The following is a 22404-nucleotide window of genomic DNA, read 5'->3' as shown; positions in this document are numbered from 1 at the left end:
TGTTTTCTTTTTGGAATCAGGGAACTCCAGGCCAGGGAAGCAGACCCGTTTTGGTTGCTGGAATAGTAGAGCTGTCACTGGTGGAGGATGGTGGGAGAGTTTCCAGGATCTTCATTCCTGGTGGGTGAACAACACAAGCAGGATGCATAGATCAGCTCCTTGATGCCTAGAGCCACAGAGCTGTTCCTGTTAACATTCTCAGTTCAGAACCTCTTCCTGCACACATTCAACAAGAACTCTGGGTAAGACAGGTTTGGGTTTCAACCAAAACTTCAGCACTCACCAGCTATGTGACCTTGGGCAAATTACTTAGCAATTCTGGGCTTCCATTTTCACATCTGTAAAATTGGCCTAAAACTTAGTAGTAGTACCTCACTGAGAAGTGGAATAGATTAAATGAAATCTTGACATATGAAAGGCACAGTTCCCGGCACATAGCAAGCACTCAGTATATTTCCCCAGGGTGGTAGAGGCGTACCCAGGGTGAGCCCTGGCCACACTTGCCTGGTTGAAGGTATTTGTTCTCACAGCTCCTTTGATAATTCTATGCAAACAGGCCCAAGCTCAGAAAAGGGATAGGAGGATAGTTGGGGGTATAAGGAGTGACACAGAAGCTAAGACAGAGTAGGGCTGGGGCTAAGGGGAACCACCTGCAAGATGTCTGCCCCCTCTGCTGGTGTAGGGGAGGTGGGAAGTGGCCAACTGAAGGCTATAGAGGTCATCCCAGGGAGGGCCCTGGAAAGCACCCTGTAGCAGGGTTGATATTTGCTGACTCAAGAAGAGAAGGATGGGGTTATAGCCCCAAGGGAGTCGACAGGCAGTTTCCAGGGCCTCGTCCAGGTAACCAGGGCTCAGGATCGAGCTCCTGAGTGATTCCTCTACCAGGGCTTACTCCAGGCCTTCAAGGCACTTGGACTGGGGAATCAGGAGTAACTCCTCCTGCCACCCAACCATTCTGACTTCCTCGTTACCACCCTTTCCATGCCTCCACCCAACCACCCGGGCCTCCAGCTGTTCCTCAGCCCCACCAAGCCAGCTCCCACTCAGGTACTCTGCCCCTACCGCTCTCTGTCCTGGCATGCTGGTCCCAATAGCTCATCCACTGCTTACAACTCTCTGCCCAACAGTCACCTCAGCCAAGAGAACCTCTCTGTCTGCCAGTATAATATCATACACAACTTTCACCATCCCTTTCACTCTCTAGCCCTCCCCCCACTCCCCATTGTCTCCACATAACTTGCCACCATATGACCCATACACATTACTGGTGAACTTGTTATTCTCTACCTTCTACACTATAATATATGCTCCATGAAGGTAGGGACTTTGTTCACTCCAGTATGCCAAAAGTCTGGCCAAAATACCTGGTCCCTGAGCATGGACCTGCCCAATAACTATTTGCTGACTTAATAATGAGTGAGTGAACTGCCAAACCCCATCTGCTGGCATGTGAAGGATACGAACATCCTGAGCTGGTACAGAACTGGCCAGGACCAAACCAGGACCTTATGAAGGTCACAGGTACTAGTTGCTCGTGGGTTTGGAACTGAGGAGGAGAGAGCTGAATTTACAGAAGGCAGTAGCCTACCTTGACTCCCATCTACCTGCTTGTATCAATCCAGGGAAAATTGTATTAGGAAACTTTTGAACACTGAAAAATTTCTTTTGATTCAGTGGTGCGAACCACGGATGATAGAACTTCAGGCACCATGGCCAGCAGAGAGAAGGTGTCCAGCTGTTTGGCTCACCCAAATCACCCCTTGTGTCACTTCATACCTACTTTTAACTCCAATAGTAACCAAAAGATTGTTTACGCAGACAAGCCATTAGAGAAATTTGAGAATTTAAGTCATAGTTTCAGCAGTATTACCCAAATAAACAGCAGCTTGTGGTTAGGTCTTGGATGGAGTTTTTGCCCACAGGTCAGGGTTTCTCCTTTCTGGTGCTTAAAATCACTGCCTTGCCAAGAAGGCAGCAAGCAGGGTATCATTACAGTGAACAGTTCATGACACAAAATGCAAGAATGTCCAAGCCCCACCCAGAAGCCCTTGGTCATGATGCTTCCCTGATCTGCTCATGACTCCATCCATTGAGAGGAATTATTTTGGTGCTAACAACACATTTCCCAGTTCCCATCCATATGTAGGGAGAAATGGCATGCCTCTGTGTGTCAGTGCCCAGAAACAAGCAGACTCTCAGAGTCGGGAATAACAGAAGCCTCACCCACAGTCTAGCAGACATCTGAGAGGTCTCCAGGGAACCTCATTGAAGAAGCAGTGTTATTTTCCAGAGAGGTCGGAGCATAGTGGTGATAATATGGAAAAGGAGAAAGAAAATGAAACATCCGGTTCTGAAAGCATGAGCTCAGAAAGCAGTGGTTGTATAAGAGGCTGTCCCTTGCAGGAATGTCACTATTCCTTCTTGTGACTGCCTTCCCTGCCAGGGCACTGAATTTCTCCTGGGCCACAACTAGTTACAACGAAACCCCATCCCCAAGAAAGAATCACATCTGCATGGTGTTCACATGAACAGGATCTGATCTATGCCTTCAGCAAAATAACATAACTGCATGTCCATGGAGCTGTTTTATTGGGATTAAATAAAATTGTGTACATAAAGGATCTAGAAAATCTTTGCTTGGGAGTCAGTGTGTGCTCAAAAATATTATTTTTCCTGTCTAAGGATCTCATTACTTTGCTTAGTACACGATATTATGTTACTTGTAGTGATGATTATTTCTTTTAACATTTGGCTTAGACTACCCCTTTTAGCTTCTTGCATTTTTGTCTCAGAGAGTATAAAGTATGTTTAGTTTTTAGTTGTAATAAAGTTATGTGTTGGAACTAGTTCAGTCTAATAATAATCTCAAACATCAGAGTTTGAGGGATATTTGTTCCCTTCATTAATCCACTTACCTCATTTTGTTCCAGAAGTATTTTGAGGGGCCTACAAAAATAAATACAGCAGAATATAAAGAGATAAGATTAATTATTATAAGTTGGTTCCAAAATTGGTCCCAAGAATCAGAGAAGCCAATGCAAAGAGGGAAAACTGAGCAAATGATAAGATTCACAGTGTTTGCAAGACACCAGTTCCTTCAAGAAAGCACAATTTTTCTTGCACTAAGCCCTAAGTGAACTCTATTCCATCTTCAACAGTATCTCTACAGAATAGCTGCCTCTGATCCTGCCTGCTGGTACAAAACAGGGCACCACACCTGAGAGCAGCTGAAGACAAGATCTAAAGAAGGTAGGTTTCTGCTGGACTTGTGTGATTCAGAGGTGGGATCTTCTTGCAAGAAGAATCAGTGAGATGTACACTTGTTCCAATTACTATAGGTGTATAACAAATTACCCCAAAACCTAGTGGCTTCAAATTATTATTTTAGTTTGCTTACAATTTTGAGAAAGAGGAAGGTGGACAGAGCACAACAAGAATAGCTTGCTCTGCTCCATGATGTTTGGTGTTCACATAGGGGTGATGTGAAAGTTGGAATCTGGAAGCATCTTTACTTACACAGCTGATGGCTGGTGCTGGCTGTTGGCTCAGACAGGGGCACTCACACATGGCTTTTCCATAGGGCCAGGGCTGCCTCGCTGCATGGAGGCTGAGAGTATTCAGAATTCTTCTGCCTACTAAGTGCTAAGCGTTCCAAAGATGAATGTCCCAGATACCCAGACAAAAGCTAGATAGTCTTTTCTGGCCTAGCCTCAGAAATTATCCAAAGTCCCTTTCGCTGAATTTGGTTGGTTACAAAGCAAGTTACAAGCCCACTCAGATTAAAGAAAGAGGACAAAGACCCCACTTCTTGGTAAAAGGCATGCCATCACATCATAAAAAAGCATATGGATGAGAGATATGGTTCCCACCATCTTTGGAAAACACAATTTTCTACACATCCTTTATGCAATCACCTATACATACTATATCTTGCAATAAACACTTTGATAAGAATTGAGCAGACCCTTGGTCCTTAAAGGGTATCTTTTTGGTGTCAAACATTAGATGAATATGTCTTGGCTTGGTCTAAATAGGTATACAGCACATTTAAGTCACTGTGACCATAAACTAAATGGCTCAACAGAATCTAGGTCCTCAAATAAATTAATGTGCTCAGGCTTCTACCACAAAATACCATAGACTAGGTAGCATAAACAACAGAAATTAGTTTTCTTACCATTCTGGAGCCTGGAAGTTTAAGATCAGGATGCCAGTACGATTGGTTTCTGGTGAGACTTTACCCTTGGGTAGCAGATGAGCACCTTCTGGCTGTGTACTCAGCTGACCTTTCTTGTGAGCAGAGAGAGAGAGAGAGAGAGAGAGAGTTCTTTTGTCTCTTCTTATAAAGGTATTAATCCCATTATAAGGGCCCCACTCTCATGACTTCATCTAACCCTAATTACCTACCAAAGGCCTGCTGTTCAAATACTATCACATAGGAGCTAGGCCTCTACATGTGCATTTGGAATGGACACAAACATTCAGGCATAACACCATGGTTACAGACATGTCAGCATTCAGTGAAAAAATGGCATCAATTCCTGAATATTTCTAAATATCTGGAGTCTTTAATCAAGTGGACAATTTACCCAAACACATGAATTTTTCACTTTCTTTCAACTTAGTCTTACAGCTAAAATTCAAGCCAGAGACTATGACATAGATATAAATAGATCCAGAGCATCATTATATATAATTTGGAAAGGGTGTCACTGGCATACATCTGTAAGCAGTTCAGGAACACTTTCAAGCTGTGTTTACATGATATAAACATCTGGATGAAAACTGAAAAAAAAATAATCGATTTGGATTGGAAACAAAGCAGAAGTACAAATCTCAGTGTACTGCACTGGCCCTTGGAATACTGAATGCAGAACCAATCCCCTTACCCCAGGAATGAGATAATGGTGCACAAGAAGGAACACTGAAATGGCCAAGATAGAAAGGGGGCTTTTGTGGGAAGGCAGACTTAAAAAACAAAAACAAAAACAAAAACCTAATTCCATTTTGCAAACAGGAGATGAGAAGGGATAACATCAAAGACTGAAAAACATAAAGAATGTGAATATTAAAGCACCAAACTGCTAGAACTGGGAGCTTTGAGGCTTAAAGGCAATGATTTTAATTCAACTAAAAATCCAATAAATCCTGGTCATCAGGGAAAGGGGCATTCAGGAAACTCAAGATTCTAGATAGCCAACAAATCATTTCTTTAAGCATCACAACCTATGTTCACTTTTCAAGTAGAACCTATTCTCAAATATCGAACTTATTCCCATGGCCTCTTAAATAAGAGAATACACATCACTCAGATAACTACACTCCAGCCCTCAGGCATAGTTTCTGTGTAGAGAAACTATGCCACATATCCTTGTGTCCCAGTGGTCCCTGTTAAAGGACCCCAGGACCCCAAAATACTTTAGTTGTTGTGTATATTTTTTCAGAGCTCTCCATTTTCTCTTTCCAACATTTCCTGGCTTTTTGTTCTTGCAGCATGCCTTACCATAAGTTCCCCCAGAAGCCGACCCTGAATTAAGGACTTGAGAGCCAGTTATTTGGGAAGTGGTCCCAGGAAACACGAGGAAGCCCATCCAGGTGCATTCCTGAGAGGCTATTTATTTAACCCCGATGGACAGCTGGGCTTCAGTCCTGCCAGAACTTCTATAAAACTGTGCAGAACTGTCCCACACAAGGGGCAGGAACCTGGATTTCATCCCCAAATCTTGTCCATCGTTCTCTAAGAACCACTCTCCTTAACTCCCAGGCACTATTAAAAGCCTGCAGGTGTTTGCAGTAGGAAGCCGTCAGGTGAGTAAAGAGGTAAAGTGGGTGTGAACAGGGGCACCTGCTCTACCCTGCCCTCCCATTCCCATACCTGATAGAATTTTGGAGTAAAGAAAGAAAACTAGACTATGAGTGAGAGCCTGCAGGACTCTCCTGAGTAAAAGACGCCTTTTCTGATAGCTTAGGGGTCTTCACTTTCTGATTTCTCCCTGGTTCTTGGTTACATATTTTAAAGGTGCTATAATGCAACTGGTAGTTAAAATTCTTTTTTGGTCATTCAAAAAGTCCAATCTAATTAATTTTTGAAGCAAAGTAAGAGTCCACTAAATGGCAGGTTGTGTTAGCTAAACTCCCTAGAGATAAAAACGGACTTGCTAGTATTACCTCAAGTAACGGGAAATGACCAGATCTCAAAAAGAGTCTGTGTGAAGATTAAGGCTACTGTCCCAAGCAGGACACCTGAGTGCAAATGGGGAAACTGTGGCAGAACCCAAGCACACTGGTTTTCACACTCTGTGAGGCAGAGCCAAAGGGGAAACTGCGGGTCAATGGATAGGCAGGGGCCCAAGGCACAAGGGATGCCACGTTACAAACAAGACCCATCCTTTATCTTTTTATTTTTGGAGGGGAAAGGCCTTTTATCTTTGGTCAGGACTGGCTCAGGAACTGGCAGGGAAGGGAGTGTAGGGGTGGGGAGGCATGTGCAAAGTGGCGAGCTGAGGGCACACAGAGCTGGCATCTGAAGAGAGCCAGCACAGGCAGCCCATCTCTTATTTAATGCCCCACATCAAAATTCATGAACAGCCAGAACAAAAATCCAGGTGTCTTCACTCCAACACAGTAGAAATTACTCAACATTGATTCATCCAGAGGCAAAGCTAAGAGGATGTGGGTTCCAGGAACACAAGGGCACACTGGCCAGAATGTCACATGAGGATAATTCAGAGAGAAGGGCCCAAGGCCAGGTCAGAGAGCCAAAACTTCCAACCATAACAGCAAAGCATCCACTGGCAGGAAGGAGACAGCCTTAAGCTGAGGGAAGGAGGGGCCAGGAGTGCACATACCAGGGAAGAGTCTGCAGCAAACAGAGAGCCAGAGGAAAGACATGCAGGAGCAGGGCAGAGAGCAGAAACAGACTGACATGGCGCAGATGCAGGACATGGCTGGGCTATGACAAACCTCTTGCTGTGTGGACTCTGGGTAGTTCTTTGTTTTGGTGTATACTCAGGACTCTCCTGGGAGTGGGGAGCATAGCAGGATAGTAAAGAGGTTGGCTCTATGATGGCTGAGAAAGCTCAAACTCTGGCTTGAGTGTAGCTGGATTTGGGCAAGGCTGGTTAAGGGGAGACAGCCAAGAGAGTGCTATTGCAGCAATCGAGACACTGGAAAGAGCTGGGGGGCAGGAGCCATGGAGATGGAAAGGAAAGGATAAAATCAAGGGACTTGTGGTAGAAATAGCATCAGATGTTGATAGGACTTTGGATGGCAGCATGGAAGCAAGGAAGACAGAAATAAGGGCACTTATTTGGAGACTATGAGACTGGGGAACTGGGAGGCTGTTGGCACCTTTAGTGCAATGGAGATGTAATTGTTGGAAAGATGTGATTGAGCTGAGAATGGTTGCACTGACCTCATACTCCACTATATCAGAAGAGAGCATGTTGGGATGTGATTCCTGGTTTCAGAGGCTCTCCTCTTTCCTGCCAGTAACTCCTCATTCCTCTAAACTCTTGCAGCAATATCACCTATACTAAGAAAGAAGGCACATGTCCCACGTGCTTGTTTCCTGGGACAGAACCCAAATATTTGATCCTTGGACTTACAAAATTCGTCAAGAGAAGTTAAAGTATGAGTTACAAGAATGTGGAGGATGAACCAAGTTCCTGGGTTTTCAACAACTATGTGACTGAGACAAAATACACATTAGAAGAAAGTAACATGGAATTTGGAAGGATAGAAGACAACAGTTAAGGTAACTGGAAATATGGTGTCAATGTGTCTGTTTTAGAGGAGGACCAGTCCACTTGAACGAGGTCACTGTGACTCAAACATTATACTGTAATGATGTTATCCTGAAAGAGCTTCAATAAATCTAACCACTCATGAATGTCTAGATAACACAAATTTGGCAAGATCTAAAAACCAGCTAAGATTGATAGTGACAGCCAAAGGAGAAAGTTGTTGAAACATTGGAAACTCTCATGGGATGATGTCTGTTAATGGTTTGAAATAAAATAAATTTGATATCCTTGGCCATTGAAGGAATTCCCATCTCTGCAATAGTGATTGAGGTGTTAAGATGCCCACAGCCACAGTCAAGAGGCCAGGGAAGTAATGGAGAGAGGCCCAGGTGTCCTACTAAGGGATGATATTAACTTATGCCCTTCCTCAGAGAATGAGCAAAGGCTTTTGGCAACTAAACCTGGAAAATTACTCTCTTAGAAGTGTTGATAGCTTCGTCCAGGCAGATTGCTTTGAACACAGAAGGGAGGGATCAGTTTAAGGACAATGCCAAGGGAAAACTTGGTGGAAAAGAGCATGTTGGCTAGATAGAATGAGAGGAATGGAAAGAAAACCCAGAAAAGAATAAAAGGGAAGGGAAAGGGAGAGAGATGGAAGAAAGGTGGGGGAAGAGGAAGGGAGGATAGGGGAGAGAGTCTTTGATGAGATGAAGAATTGAGGAGGCATTGGTCAAGTCTTGCTTTTGTTAATTCCATTCCAGATGGATATGGGCTACTAGAACACTGGACAGTACAGGATAAAAGGAGATGAAAAATCAGTTCTGGGGAGAGAGATTTGGGAAGTGCGGGTAGAAGCCAAATGAAAACTGAATGTAGTAAAGCAAGCAGCAGGAAGTCACTGCCATCCTGAGCTGGAGTAGAAAGGCCATAAAGGAGCATGGTAATATGATGGGAAATCCCGAAACAGGGACAGAGAATGGGTTCTAGTCTCAGTTTTTCCTCACTCTGGGCAAACCACTCCATCTTTCTAGATTTATTTCTTCATATCTAAAGTGATAGGGTTAGACTAGGTGAACTTAAACATTCCTTCCCCCTTATACAGCCCTCAACTGGACATAGATGTTATCAAATCCGAGACTTACATAAATGGAATCATCCAGATTGGAACATGTATTTAGCTTTTCTAAGTAGAAAATGCTTGGAAGGGAGAAATAAAACGTTCCACTCAATACTTGGCGAGCAATATTTGTTCTGTAAAATAATTAGTGAGTAAGCATTATTGAACTGGATTGTCACATAATCATGAGAGGATTAAAAGAAAAAACAAATTTAAGAGACTCAATTTTCCCTTCCATAGATCAGAAGGATGATTAACATAAACCATGGGAGAATAATTTTAAAGACATGCGCAGGAAGAGAGTCAGCATCAGATGAAAAGCATGCTTGTCTGGGGATCAGGAGCCTTGAGTTCTAGTCCCAGCTCTGCCACTCCCAGGACTTGAACACATCATTTCCTTTCCATGCCTCCATTTCCAAAGGAATCCTAAAAGTCGTGGACTCCAGCCTCCTACAATACCCCTGCCCATGATCATCCAGTTGTGTAATAATTAAAAAACATTTTCTTATTCCTGTACCATCGGTACATATCTGTACCAATGAGGTCTAACTAGGAAAGTATTTTACATATTTTCAAAGGAGACCGTGTAATGCAGGGAACTGGCTATACAGGTTTGAGAAGCCAGAGGATAGTGAGGTAACTTAGACATTTGCAGTAGCAGAAAGTCACTGCCACCCTGGGCTAGAGGACAAAAGGGAGGAGGTGCTGTTACTGAACCCTAGGGGCTGGGGTCACCTCATGAAAGCTGGAACCACAGTGGGTCCATTTGGTGGAAGCCAGAGCCACAGAGGAGACATAGCCATTGTCAAAGGTGCCAAGATTGAGGGATAGAGGATAGGGGAGACTATTCCTGCCCCGATCTGCCCATTTTCTGCCATTGCCTCCCATTGGCTGTATCCAGCTAGAAACCATCTAGTATATAGGCCTGGCAAATGCAGCCTGCAGGGGTCAGCCCCTTTTCCACACAGAGGATGGAAAGGGCAAGGACAGGGAGTCCAGAACTGGCACAAGATCCAAATTCTTCCTTTTTATAAGTTTTATCCCTTAGTCCCACATCAGCCTAGAATCTGAGTCTTTGCACATTTAAGGACATCCATCCAGTCATGCCTTGGTTGTTTTTTGTTTGTTTGTTTGTTTTCCTGAAAACCATACAGACTCTAGTTGCTGCTGAAGCCTCATGGGTCTTGATTCCATCTTCTTCCCAGTGGGAATAATACTGACCTTTTCTATGTCACAGAGCTGTGTAAGGATCTAGGAAAATGGGAAGATACTAGGAAGAGCTCAACAGTCACTTAGGGTACCCACATACAAGCTGTGCAGATGCTTGTAAGAACAGCTCTCATACAGCAGTGGAGTCACATCCTGCAGCCAAAATGAATGCCACAAGTGAGATCAGGCACCATATGTGATCAGGGAGGCTCCCAGTGGGGCTGAACCTAAGATCCTGGTGCTGCTGTTTAAAGAACTTATAAATAACCCCATAGGGTTGGGCTAGGGTACAACAGAGGTTGAGCCCATGGAGTTTTCTTCTCTCTCCCTCTTGCTTTTCTCCCTTTCTCTTTCTCAATTTCCCTCTCCCTCTGGATCAGTGCTTTTGAGTCACTGTAACTGCATTAACCACCCAGGAAGCTACCCTGCCGGCAGCTCAGGAAGCAGAAGCTAAGAATCCAGGAAAACAGCTGAATGCCCAAGTTGCCAGCCTCATCCACCCTCTGCCTCCTACAAGGTGTCTGGACTTGGATGGGGCTGAGCAGAGGACACATTGCCCACAAAGAAAGTGTGGAAAGAAACTTTGCACTCTCTCCTAAACCTATAGAAATCCCTTCTGGGCTCAACTGATGCTGGACAAATCCAAGAATGAACTCAAATAACCCACCCTCTGCCTAGTGGAGATTAGTCCCATGAAAATTCTTGATAACCTTAAAGTCTTGGGATATATACAGCAATTATTTTGTTAGCTGCAATTTTCTGTCTTGTTTCTCTCTCCCAAGGTAAACCAAGGAGGCTGCTGAAAGTTCACAGACATTGAAAAATGATGCGTGCAAAGATTTAGACACGAGGATATTGACTGATGCTATTATAGCAGAAAATTGGAAACAACCTAAATGTTCAGCAATAGAGGATTGTTTAAATACATATGATGTACTCATCCAGTAGAATATTGTACAGCTATTAAAAGTCATGTTATCAAAGGATACAATGATTTTCACAAGATATCATTAGAAGGAAAAAGCAATTTACAAAAGCAGAACACTGTACACACGCACAGAAGGAAACTTTTCAAAACCAATTGCAATCATGGTTAAATCTTAAAATTATGATTAATTTATGTTCCTTTTTGTTTACATGTATTTTCCAATTTTTCTACAGTGATGTGCACTGCTTTTGAAATAAGAGAAGGGAATAATAAAAGCTTATTTTTACAGGCAAGAAAAAAATAGAAAAAGCTCCCTTTTTCAAGGCTGTCTTCTAGCACCTTGTTCTGTTAGACAGATAAAAAACTAGCTGGGACCCTGCTCTCCAGCTTACCTACTGTCCCATGGAGCCTCCCTCAGCTCTGGGCAGAAGCTTCCTTGGGACCAGCGTCTACCTTGAGACAAATTATCAAAAATAGGGCGAACCTCTCACTTTGAAGAACCAAAGGCCACTTCAGCCTAGAGAAAACAGCTGTTCTAGAGCTGGTGGGGTTTCAAAGCAGAGTAGCAGCCCTAGCATGTGAAAAGTATCTCCCTGCCTCCTCCCACTGCTGAAGGTTTGCAGACAGCTCCCTTTCCATCCCACAAGAGGAGACAGGCAGATGAGTCATAGCACTGGCTCAGATTAAAGGAGTATTATTGCGTTAGCAAAAATGGATCTATTTTATTATCTGTTTCTTGACACCTTACAAATATGCTTTACCCATCAGACAGGCAATTTCCTTAAAAAGCCAGTGATTTTGTTCACTGGAGTTAAGAAATGACCAATGAGTGGTAGAAACTCGTATGTCTGAAGAGCTGCCAGGCTGAAAAGATGTAGTGGAAACATTGAGGAAGGTGGTTTATAACCCTCAGACTCTAGATTCAAGTCTGCAAAGTGATGCCATTCTTCTAAAAATATACAGAGGAACTACAGAAACCCTTTCCCCTTTTTTCTTTCTTAAGAGTTTTTTTTTTTTCCTCAAGAAATATTTCCGAGCTGTTTGTAAAGGAGATTCACCACCTCAGATTTCACTGTTTTAGTGGGGGTGATGGTCATAAGATACTATTTTAAGGACTTCCTTCTCTTACACAGATTTTTCCATACTGGGAGGAGAGATAAGGTATGTTCCACTAATGTTCCTCATTAAACTCACACTCGTGCCAGTAGTCATTTCCCTTTGTCTTGCTGTCCCATGACAACAGATTGCACATCATAGGAAATTGGAATGAAGACCTTATTTAGTTTGGATCTCTCTTCTCTATTGTCTAATTGCACATTAAATTTTTCATTCTATGTCTGCCTCCTTTCACAGAAATATACTATGAATGAATATAGGAACAGGTAAATGAATAGGCATTATCTAAGAACTTAAAGACTTTTCAGGATACCTTGACCAGTTCTTTCTCCTCCCCACACCCCAAGCATTTATCTCTAGGTCAAAATGTACTGGATACTTCATGAAGACCTGATAACTGATGAGCATACATGTGTTGTAAATTTGTGCTCTCAGCACATTGTTTACTGTTGATCAAATTCTAATAGCTTCTGTTTCCTTTTTGCTGTTATCCATACATGTCTCTGTGGTCTTTCTGTCTCCCTCACACTGCAACCCAGGCTACCTGTGCATTAAAGCACAAACAAAATCAAAAAAGATTCCATGAAGTACAAGGAAAGAAAGTCTAAGGAAACAGGGAAAGTTTCACATTTCCTGTTATTGAATCTAGGCACAGCCTTTAGAGGAAGATGAATGCCTTTTCAATCCCATATGCTCTGTTCTGTGAAGCTATCATTGTTGTTTTACCTTATGACTGCATAGCTACTATGGCAAACTTTTTAAATGATCCCAGCTATTTGTTTTATGAGAATTATCTTGTATCCAAACTTTGCCATTACTTTTTTCTTTTCACTAAAAAATGCAATTTTAAAATATTTTGTTTTTCTAAATGAGATCCATTCGATCTAAGAATTAGTGTTCTTTCCAGTTATCAAACATTAACTGTGTGCCATGCATTGGGTAATAGCTTTCACATTCATCATTTCATTTATTTACAACCCCATGAAGGAAACCAAGGAAGACTAAGCCATTTGCCCAAGAAAACACATCCAGTGTGGGGCTCTTTTGACCGTTTCATCAATATCCATCCAACTTTTATCACTAGATCCATGAGTTTGGCCATCCTTTGTTTTCTGAAAATACAAAGTAAAGTGGTATTTGTACTCTGTTAAGCCCACACTTCACTAAAGAAGGCAGCCCTCAGGTAGACCAGGAGCCAAAACTCACTTATGGCACTGTACCATAGCAGTCAGGAGCAGATCTGGACATCGGAAAGTCCCAATTTCAAGTCCCAGCTCACCCACTTACTGGACCTGAGACTACAGGGATGTCATCTACTCTCTCTGAGACTGTTTTCCCATCTGTCAAATGGGAATGAAATTAAGTTGAATGTTATGAACTTGCCAACTTTCAACCATTTTCTACTTCCAAAAATTATTTTCAAATGGTTTACCTAAATTCTTCACTGGGTCATTGTACAGATTAGATGAGGACACATACGAAACGTTAAGTAAGTGTCGCTTTTTAGTAGACTTTTTCTTCTTGATTTTCTTTTGCTCTGGCCAATGGTTTGCATTCTCTGGGCAGACTTTACATGCAGAGAACCCGGCTTGAGGCTTTATGAGTATTGGAGCCTATAATAGGGAGACAAAACAATAAGAGCATATAGATAACCAAGAATTAACAAAAAAGGCCTTACTGCTCTGTGCATTCCCCTACTCGTTTGGGCTCTTAATCAGTAAATCGCTTTTTTTTTTTTTTTGAAAGGAGGGTGTTATGGAAGTTTAGCTTCACCACCGCTTACCCCACCTTCCTGCCAACCCCAGGAGAAGATTCAAACAGCCAGAGTTAGCATTACCTGCCTATGTGTTTACTTCGTCGCCAGGTGCCAGGCCCTGCGCTCGGTCCCGCACAAGCCTTGCCTTACTACTTCCCACAACAGTCACCCCCCACCCCCCCGCCGCCCGCCTTCCCTCATTTTCCTAGTGAGGAAACAGACAAACACAGGTCTCATCCAAAGTCTCCGAGCTGTGGAGTTGGACTCGAACCCTGGCAGCACCAGAACTCGAACACTCGGAACCTCTCCTTTCCTGCGCGATTTGAAGCGCTTTTTCACCTATGAATCTTACAAACTTGGCCTCACCCTAGGGAAGGAGGAGCTGGGAGTCGCCGACTAGCACAACTTCGCCGCGCTCTGCATGTCCGTGGGCTCAGGCGCCGGGCAAGAGTAGGGAGGCACGGCGCTGCCCCCGGGGTATTTAACCCCAGCCTGGAGCCTGCCGGGCGCCGGGCGCTCGGGCTCCTCGGCGCTCGCGCCTCCCCTCCCTCCTCCCAGTTCTCTCCCGGCGCGCCCCACCCTCCGCCCCGCGCTCGCCTCGCACGCAGGCACCGGCCGGCGGGCGCGGGGAGCTGGGCACGGGCGGCGCTTGCCTCTACGGAGTCGCCCCCTGGCCGCGGCCGCCGCGCACCGCCCAGCCCTCGCAGCCCGGGCTCCAGACGCCCCTCTGTCCGCAGAGTGCGCCGCGGCTGCCCGAGCGCCCCGCAGACGGGCGGGTGGCCGTGGACGCCCAGCCAGCAGCCCACAGCATGGATTCGGATTCCGGGGAGCAGAGCGAGGGAGAGCCAGTGACAGCCGCAGGTACCTAGGGGCCGCGACGGCCCAGCCGGGTGGGCTGGGGCTGAGGAGAGAGGAGGCTGGGGCAGGAAATCGGGAGGCCGATCCCCAGCAGCCCGACCCCTTCCAGGCCAAGACTGGGTATCACTCCGCACCGTGAGTTTGCTTTGGGGCTTCCCCCAACCCCATTGCACTTGGGCGCGCGGGAGGGAGAGAAGGTGCATTTGGGGGTGGCTCTCCTTGCTGCCAGTCTCCTGCGGCGGGCTCTAGTTGCCCGGGCTGGGTGGGGGTGGGGAAGGGTTCGGGAATCCGCGTCCTGTAGTTTGCTGCAGAGAGGGTTGCAACACATCTGCCTTTTGAAATAACTTTTCCAGTGTGAGCCGGGTCCTCGAACCTGGGGCGCCGGGACTGCGCTGCGGAGCAGGTGACTGGGTCCGAGAACGTGACTGGGGGCTCTGGGCAGAAAAGGCCTCGCCAGGGGATGGGGCAGGGGTCAAACCACAGCTTGTGGCTGCGGTTCCTGAGGCTGCTAGGCGAGCCCGTACAGAGGCGCTAGCCCATGGCTGCCGCGCAGCCGGCAGAGAAGGCCCTGCGGACTGGTTCCCCGAACACCGGCGCGGCGGCGCGCGGGGCCCGGCTTCTCCTTTAAGAGCCCCGCCAGCTTTTCGCAATCAATAGTTATTGAAGCAATAGGTGGATGCTTACTTAGGGAAGAAAAAAAAAAGAATGTCCTCCCCCGCCTCTCCCCGATACTGAGCAACAGGAGGAAGCCACCCACAGCCGTGGGTCGACTTGCCGCCGGGCTCTGCCCACCTCCACCGGTCCGCTCCGCCCCCAACCCACGGGTCTACGCACCTGGGACCGGCTCGCACTCTGCACGTGCCCACGGCTCCCGGCTCTCGTGCAGCTCTGAAGGTTAGCCCTGGGCCTGCAGACCCGTGACCTGCGGGTTGGGACCCCCCTGGACAGACCGCAGCCCTGGGTTAAGCCCCCCTCTTCCCAGTGTCAGACTAGAATCCTGGCGGTGGGGACCAAGTGACAGGAGGCTCCAGTCCAGGCTTGGGTGTAGGAAAAGGTGGTTCGGGAACCAAGCGGGACAGCGCCCTACGTATATTATTACCCTTCATCCTCACAGCCCCTGGCCAGGCAGTTATTTTCATTTTACAGAGATTCCCAGAGAGTAACGGGCTTACCCACGTCTCACAGCCAGGGAGTAGCCAGGGCCCAGTGATGCCCTTCACCCTGCATCAGACTTCAGAGAGGGTGGCTGTGGCCCGCCCCTTTGGGTGTTGGGAAAGGCCGAGGCTGGTGGAAAGGAAATGCCAAGATGCCTGTATTTGAGGATTCCTGTGTATGTGCAAAAGCCACCTGCTTTGCGTAGGTATGTGTGGCTATAATTCATAAACATGAGCCCTTTGCATGCCTGTATGTTTCTGTGACTATAAAGTGAGGAGATTTTGCTTCACAGGTGGCTTGTGGATTTCCTCTCATCATTTAAAAGTTCCAGTAGGTGTTTCGTGTGTATCTATTTCCAGAGCGCAAGCAGGAGGGAGACATTGACACTGACACTAAACCCGTTCAAAATCCCAAGAACAACATTCTCTGCGCTACCCTGCGCAACCCTCCGTCTCTTCTGGTTGAAGTTAAGGGGCTGAAGAAGAAGGGGGAGGAGGATAAGGAGGCTTAGAAAAAGAGGAGGGAGGAGAAGCTGGGGAGGGAGGAGAATCTTCAGAATCCCTGGTACTTGGGTGAAAGGGAAGGAAAAGAATTCTTCCACACCCTGTTATCTTCTCTCTCCAACCTGCCCCAGTGTTTAATATCCCTGTGATATTCACAGTCAGTTTGTGTCAGAAGGCCTCTGCATAGCTGACAGCAAACATCACTAAGGTCAGATGGGCCTCATGAAGAATAGGGCAGCCAGTTCTGGTGAGCTGTCACCATTTGTTTGTGCCTTACTGTTTTCTGCAATCGTTTCTTCTTTCTGAGTGTGCTTGAATCTCACAATTTGAACATGTATTTTAATGTCACAAGCCATTCTGCTAAATGGCATTCAGTCTTACTCATTATATTCCATTTTAAAGTATTATCCTGTATGACAGTGCTCCAAAGTTGGATGTTAATTCACCACCTTGCTAGGGCTGCATCCTGTCAAATGGAAACCGTTGTTGTAGATTCAGATACAGATTAGATGACAGGTATGTTCTTCATAGAGGCTGACCTTTGTCCCCACAAGAAACTTGACATTCATCCATGGACCTGTATCTATGAAAGCTGAAGGGGTATCACTGAGAAGTACAGCAGAGTGAGTGGGACCTCTTGGAATATTTATATGTGTGGTACCTCCCTCATAGGGAGTTGAGACATAAAGGCTGCTTCCTCATCCGTGCCTTTACATTTCCTTAATTTGTGAAAAATCCCTGCCATAAGATGGACCTTATGAGGTTAAAAGTCTGGACTCTGGAATTGGACAGACCTGGGTTTCAGTCTCCACCTCATGGGCAAGTTATTTGACCTCTCCAACCTCAGTTTCCCACTCTGTAAAATGGGGATAACAATAGTACCACAAGGGCTTATGAAGATTCAGTACAATAACACATGATAGGTGTTCCTGGTAATCATTTAGTAAATGGTAATGACTACCAGGAACACCTTTAAGTAATCATTTAGCTGTTATTTTGGTTATTACCTGATTGGATTATTTGTTGTAAGAATACTGCTAAATAATGAACCCCAGTGTTTTAAAATATAAATGCATGTGTAAAACAATTAGTGTTGCTATTGTTATTATCACATTAATATAATTGCCTAAAGAGATTTGTTTTGAATTTTCTCCTTTTCAGTCTCTTGTTTTCTCTGGGGTGTGTGTGTGTGTGTGTTTGAGTGTTTGAGGAGGTATTTTTAGTTTACTTCTTCTCATCTTCATCCATCTTCCAGCACAAGGCATGAAGATGGGGACATTCCAACCTGCTGCTTTCACCAGCCTCTCCTACACCTCTAGGGAAAGTTATAAAAAACAGAGAACCCCTTACTCAATCCACCTGCTAACATGGAGATGAAAGCATTTCTTCTTTCATGGTGCTTCAATGGAAGAAGAGGAGGCAGTCCCCTGCCTTCACACTCTCCTGTCCCATTGGTAAACCTTTTCCCTTCAAGGTGGCAGGAAGCGTAGGAGGTGCTCACCTTCCTCCCTGCCACTTTTGCCCATCATGGTCATCTTTCTCTTCACCTGTTGGCAGAAGAGTAAGGTAATCTTCAAAGACAACTCACTTTTTACTGTACCCCTTTCAAGAGACCCTTCCAAAGTCCCCCCAACTTCCTGCATGCAGAGCAGATGTCTCATAGAGCAACACGCTGCAGTGGACGGTGGGGTGAAGGATAAAGTTTGTCTCCATCTGCATATTCTGTTTTTGATAATGATGCTTCTACGTCATTATGCTGCCCGCACTCTCCTCTGCCTTTCTGTCATTTTATGGATCTTTCTATGATTAAGAAAAAGGCAGGATTTATGGAACACTGGATTCTTTCCAGAGACCCAACTTGGCAGTCTTTCCTTTGGCAGACCCACCATCCATCTCCCAGAAATCCTAGAGCAAGGTGCATTCACTTGGGAGTGATTGAGTCTTTCTTGAGAAGCAACGGGAGTAAACATTAACGACATCAGGTTTTTCCCTTTCTGTCTCGAAAGATCAAGGCAGCCTACTCAGCTGAGGGCAGATGAGCTCCTTCCTCCCACAACTAGATGGTCCAGGGCAATCAAGCTGATGGTGTCCTTGTGTCTGGGTCGGTGCTGCAGAAAAGCATTTCCATGTGATGGAGTCAGAATATGGTAGGGGAACCACAAGAGAAAAACAGAACTGGGAAAACACCAGGCCCCTAATTCTGCCCTTCCTGTCTCTCTCCTCTCCTACGGCTCAGCTTGGTCCATGTGAACAAAGTGAAGGAATGGGTAGGATTCAATAGGATCCTATTGAGGAAGTGGCAGGTGAAGAGGAAAGACATTCCAGGAGTCATACAGCTTGAGAAAAGGCACAAACAGGAAGTCAGCTAGAATAGAGGACACCTACTGGGGAGTCCTGGGAGATACAGGTAGGGGCATGTAGGGAGGAACAATTTTAAGTTGGTCTTGGCAGGGCCTGGGGAGTCCCCATGATTCTTGAGCAGAGATATGACCAAATGAAAGCTGAGTTTTCAGAATATACATCTGGCAGAGATGGAGAGATGCACGGTTTGCCTGGACTTAGCACCTCAAATCCCAGGGTGTGGCTACAGCATCAGAGAAGGTGGTGGCACTAAGGAGAGACAGAAGAGGGAGGGTGCAAATGGTATTTCAGAGAAATCAACAACAGAAGTTGGTGACAGATTGTACAAAAGCAGTGAAAGGAGAGGGAGAGTTGAAGGAGACAGTGGCATGTTGTGTTGGGTAATGTTCTCTGGAGGCAGAGAAATGCAGGAGACAGGCTTCCCGACCCCACAGATGCTCCCTCTTCAGGCACTTAGCAGTGGTGTTTGGAGTAGAGGTTCTTTTCCCCTTTAGACGGTAAGTTCTGCAGGTGCATTGGTTTTGAGGCACCGTGAGGTTTGAGGGTTTACTGATTCTCATTACTAGGTTCCTTGCAGAGGCTCTTTAGTAATCTTTGTCTACTGATGGGTTGAAGATAAATAGGCTGGTCTGCTGAGGGCAAGGACAACCTGGGAATGATGTGCCATTTGGCTATTAGTCATATTACCATTTCTTATTCCTGTTTGTTGAAATTTGCACAGATGTCTGCCTCGTGCACAGAGTAAGCTGTAGCTGCTTTGGGAGTCGGGACCTTGTCTTGTGCTTCCTCATGTTCCTGAGATTTTATGGACATAGTAAGTGAATGAGCATCTTGAGGAACGTCCTGAGAACTTTGTCCCAAAAGGCCAGACCAGCAGCCAGAAACCTGTCCCATAAAGTAGAACTGCCAAGGCTTTCCTTCAGTGTTTTGTTCTGTTCAGTGTTTTAAGATTTCTTGTACTGTCTGGGACTCTGTGTTAGGAATTATGGGAAATGCAAAGAGATATAAGGATACAGTTCACTCTGTCCTCCAGGGCTTGACATTGGACAGGGAGACAGGGTATGTTACTGATGACCACAGCCTAAGGCAGTACATGAAGACTCCTCACCTCCCTTGCCTCGCATCACATCCCCAGCCACATCTCCCTTGACACCAGCCCTTTCTATTGCACACTTTCTGTTTATTCCTCTGGTGGACTGTTAGTGAGCTTCCTAAGGGAAAGGACTGGGTCTTTTTAATCTGTGTCAGCCCATGCCACCCATGCCACTATGCTTCTCCCCTAAGCATAGTGGCAAGTTGCAGGCTGGGTGGGTGGATGGTGGTGTGGGTTGATTTGATAGGAAACAGATGGAAGTCAGTAGCATGCACAACATTTATTTGGAACTTCTCTTGGAATTAATACCTGTATGAGGCAAGGGAAGAAAAGGGGAAGGGAAGGGAGTGGGACTGGGCAGAGAAGCTGAACTACTGCACAGACCCAACAGCTTCAGCTGAGCCCACAGCAGCTCTGGAGCTAGAATGGCTCATCAGAACAATTCTGAGTTGGGGATGAGAGGCCAGGCCTTTATATCTTTGCACCCCAAAATGAGCAGCCATTAAAGGCAAGCCATCACAAGGAACAAAGTATGACGTTGGGTGAGGCTGTTCTCTCCAGCTGAGGGCTTCTGCAGGTAGCACTCCCAGTCGCTTTTGGAGGAAGTTCTTCAGTCCTGAAGGGGAGTCCATGTAGCACATGGAAGTGGTCATCAGTGATCTTTAGGGCTGTTTACTAGGGATGGCAGTCCTGTCTACCAGCAGAGGTCAGGGGATAGTTGTGGAACTGCAAACTTTGTCTAGACTTCTTTGGACAGTTTTGGTTGCCAGGTGGAAGTGGCCATTCTAGACCTCATAGCTCTGAATCCAACTGTTCAATCCACACAGTCCAGTAAATGCCAGCAGATCAGCTGTTTTGTATTCAGAGTGGTGCTGATAGTATAAAGAAATGCACTTAGATGTGGTCCTGCCTTCCAGGGGTCTGTAGCCATGTTGGGGAGAGAAAACCCACCCCAAACTGGATCTGTAAAACTGGGCAGCACTGGCAGTAAGTAGTGCAGTTTTTGGAGCACGGAGCAATGTGATTTGGAGTTCTAGTGGAAGGGCTTCTTGAGGTAAAGATTGAATTTTTATGAATATATACATGGAAAGCTCTATTTTCTATGTTATTTTTCTCTTTAAAAATACAGCACTTGCCTTTTTATTTGTCAACAAAGCTAAATTATGGTCACACTTCCCATTAGCACGGTTCCCTAACTGGTTTATTTCCCTCCGGCATTACCCTCGGCTCCCATTCGAATTCACATGTAAATCTCTATAAAGACACTACATAAATAACTTTGTTTTGTTTTCCAGTCACTTGGCTTCCAACTCTTTATGTAAAATGCCTGTGTAGGTGGATGTTTGGGCTGTATTCTATACAAATATAGAAATAAAAGGATAGAGAAGAGGAATTTAAAAGATAAGTTTCCTCTAAAAATCCAATCCAAAAAATCATATAAGGAGAGCAAATAAGTTCCCCCTTCCCATACATATATGTTAAGGTGTGCTAGAAAATTTTTATTTTATTACATATCAGAAATGCTCTTTTTGGGCAACGGCCTGGAACAAATTCTGAGTCTGCTTTAGAACAATCTTCACGTTCATATTGGGTTTCCTAAAGATCACTGCCTGGGAACAAATTTGAGCCTGTTCATGGAAAATCTACCAGTGTGCAGGCTATAAAAATGGAAGACTTGGCAGCACAGAAAGTGCTAGACACACCCTAATAGAAACCAATATTTTGTAACTCAGTTCTCCGGGAAAAAAAGGAGACGCTTGGGGTGTTCAATATTGCTTTAAACTGCTGAAAAACCACAGGGACAGCCACTGGCTTCTAGGTTGTGTTTCAGAAGTAAAATATACTTTCTGGGAAAATATTCTGGCCATGACAAGAAGCATGTCAGCCATACGTAGCTTCATGGAGACTCCAGTTTATATTTTTGTAGTAGAAGCATCCAGTTTCACATGAGGGAGGAGATTCTGGAAGGAGCTGTTGCTAGTGAGCACACACATCCCACGCTCCTGATTTGGAGCCTGTGGGTTATGCTGGGAAGGTGGGCAAATACGGAGTCAAATACAGGAGGGAGGTGAGGGGGGCCATCTGCCCAGCAGACCTCTGTGGCAGCTCTTTCCTGTCACAATTGAGTCCTGGCTCCTTGGTTTCCTTAGGATAAGACTGAGAATGTGAGGATGAGAAGACTGGGATTGGGAGTTACCGGGTAAGAGAAACCAGGGGTTTAAGAAGTTGTAGACCAGATTACAGTGGATCGTGCCTGTAGTCCCAGCACGTTGGGAGGCTGAGCTGGGTGGATCACCTGACATCAGAAGTTCAAGACCATCCTGGCCAACATGGAAAAACCCTATCTCTACTACAAATACAAAAATTACCCGGGCGTGGTGGTGCATGTCTGTAATCCTAGCTACGCAGGAGGCTGAGGCACGAGAATTGCTTGAACCTGGGAGGCAGAGGTTGTAGTGAGCCGAGATCACACCACTGCACTCCAGCCTGGATGAAAGAGAGACTCTGACTCCAAAAAAAAAAAAAAAAACGAAGTTGTGCTAAAATAAGATGAGAAATAAGA

At 45.4% G+C, this 22404-nt stretch overlaps 1 protein-coding gene and 1 long non-coding RNA gene across 3 annotated transcripts in view; one reads left to right on the top strand and one right to left on the bottom strand.

Moving 5' to 3' along the window:
* Positions 1-13684, bottom strand: part of LOC135270386 (uncharacterized) — a 179220-nt gene extending 165536 nt beyond the window's left edge. The window contains exons 1-2 of the long non-coding RNA XR_010338530.1: positions 13548-13684; positions 4178-4290 (exon numbers count right to left, since the gene is read on the bottom strand). This is a non-coding gene — a long non-coding RNA (uncharacterized LOC135270386). The remainder of the gene's footprint in view (positions 1-4177; positions 4291-13547) is intronic.
* A 695-nt stretch (positions 13685-14379) lies between these two features.
* TNFAIP8L3 (TNF alpha induced protein 8 like 3) overlaps positions 14380-22404 on the top strand; it is a 46146-nt gene continuing 38121 nt past the window's right edge. Inside the window, exon 1 of one of the 2 annotated variants that reach the window (XM_012442404.2) lies at positions 14380-14732. In XM_012442404.2, the coding sequence (XP_012297827.2) occupies positions 14681-14732 (52 nt within the window). In that variant the 5' untranslated portion in view covers positions 14380-14680. Of the gene's footprint in view, positions 14733-15897; positions 16090-22404 lie in introns of those variants that run through there. The other variant, XM_064365676.1, reaches the window with a different exon arrangement.

The sequence above is a fragment of the Aotus nancymaae genome, unplaced genomic scaffold (assembly GCF_030222135.1).
Source record: "Aotus nancymaae isolate 86718 unplaced genomic scaffold, 86718_ANA_hifiasm-v0.15.2.pri h1tg000062l, whole genome shotgun sequence".
NCBI lineage: Eukaryota > Metazoa > Chordata > Mammalia > Primates > Aotidae > Aotus > Aotus nancymaae.
This window is presented reverse-complemented; position numbering and strand designations above follow the sequence as displayed.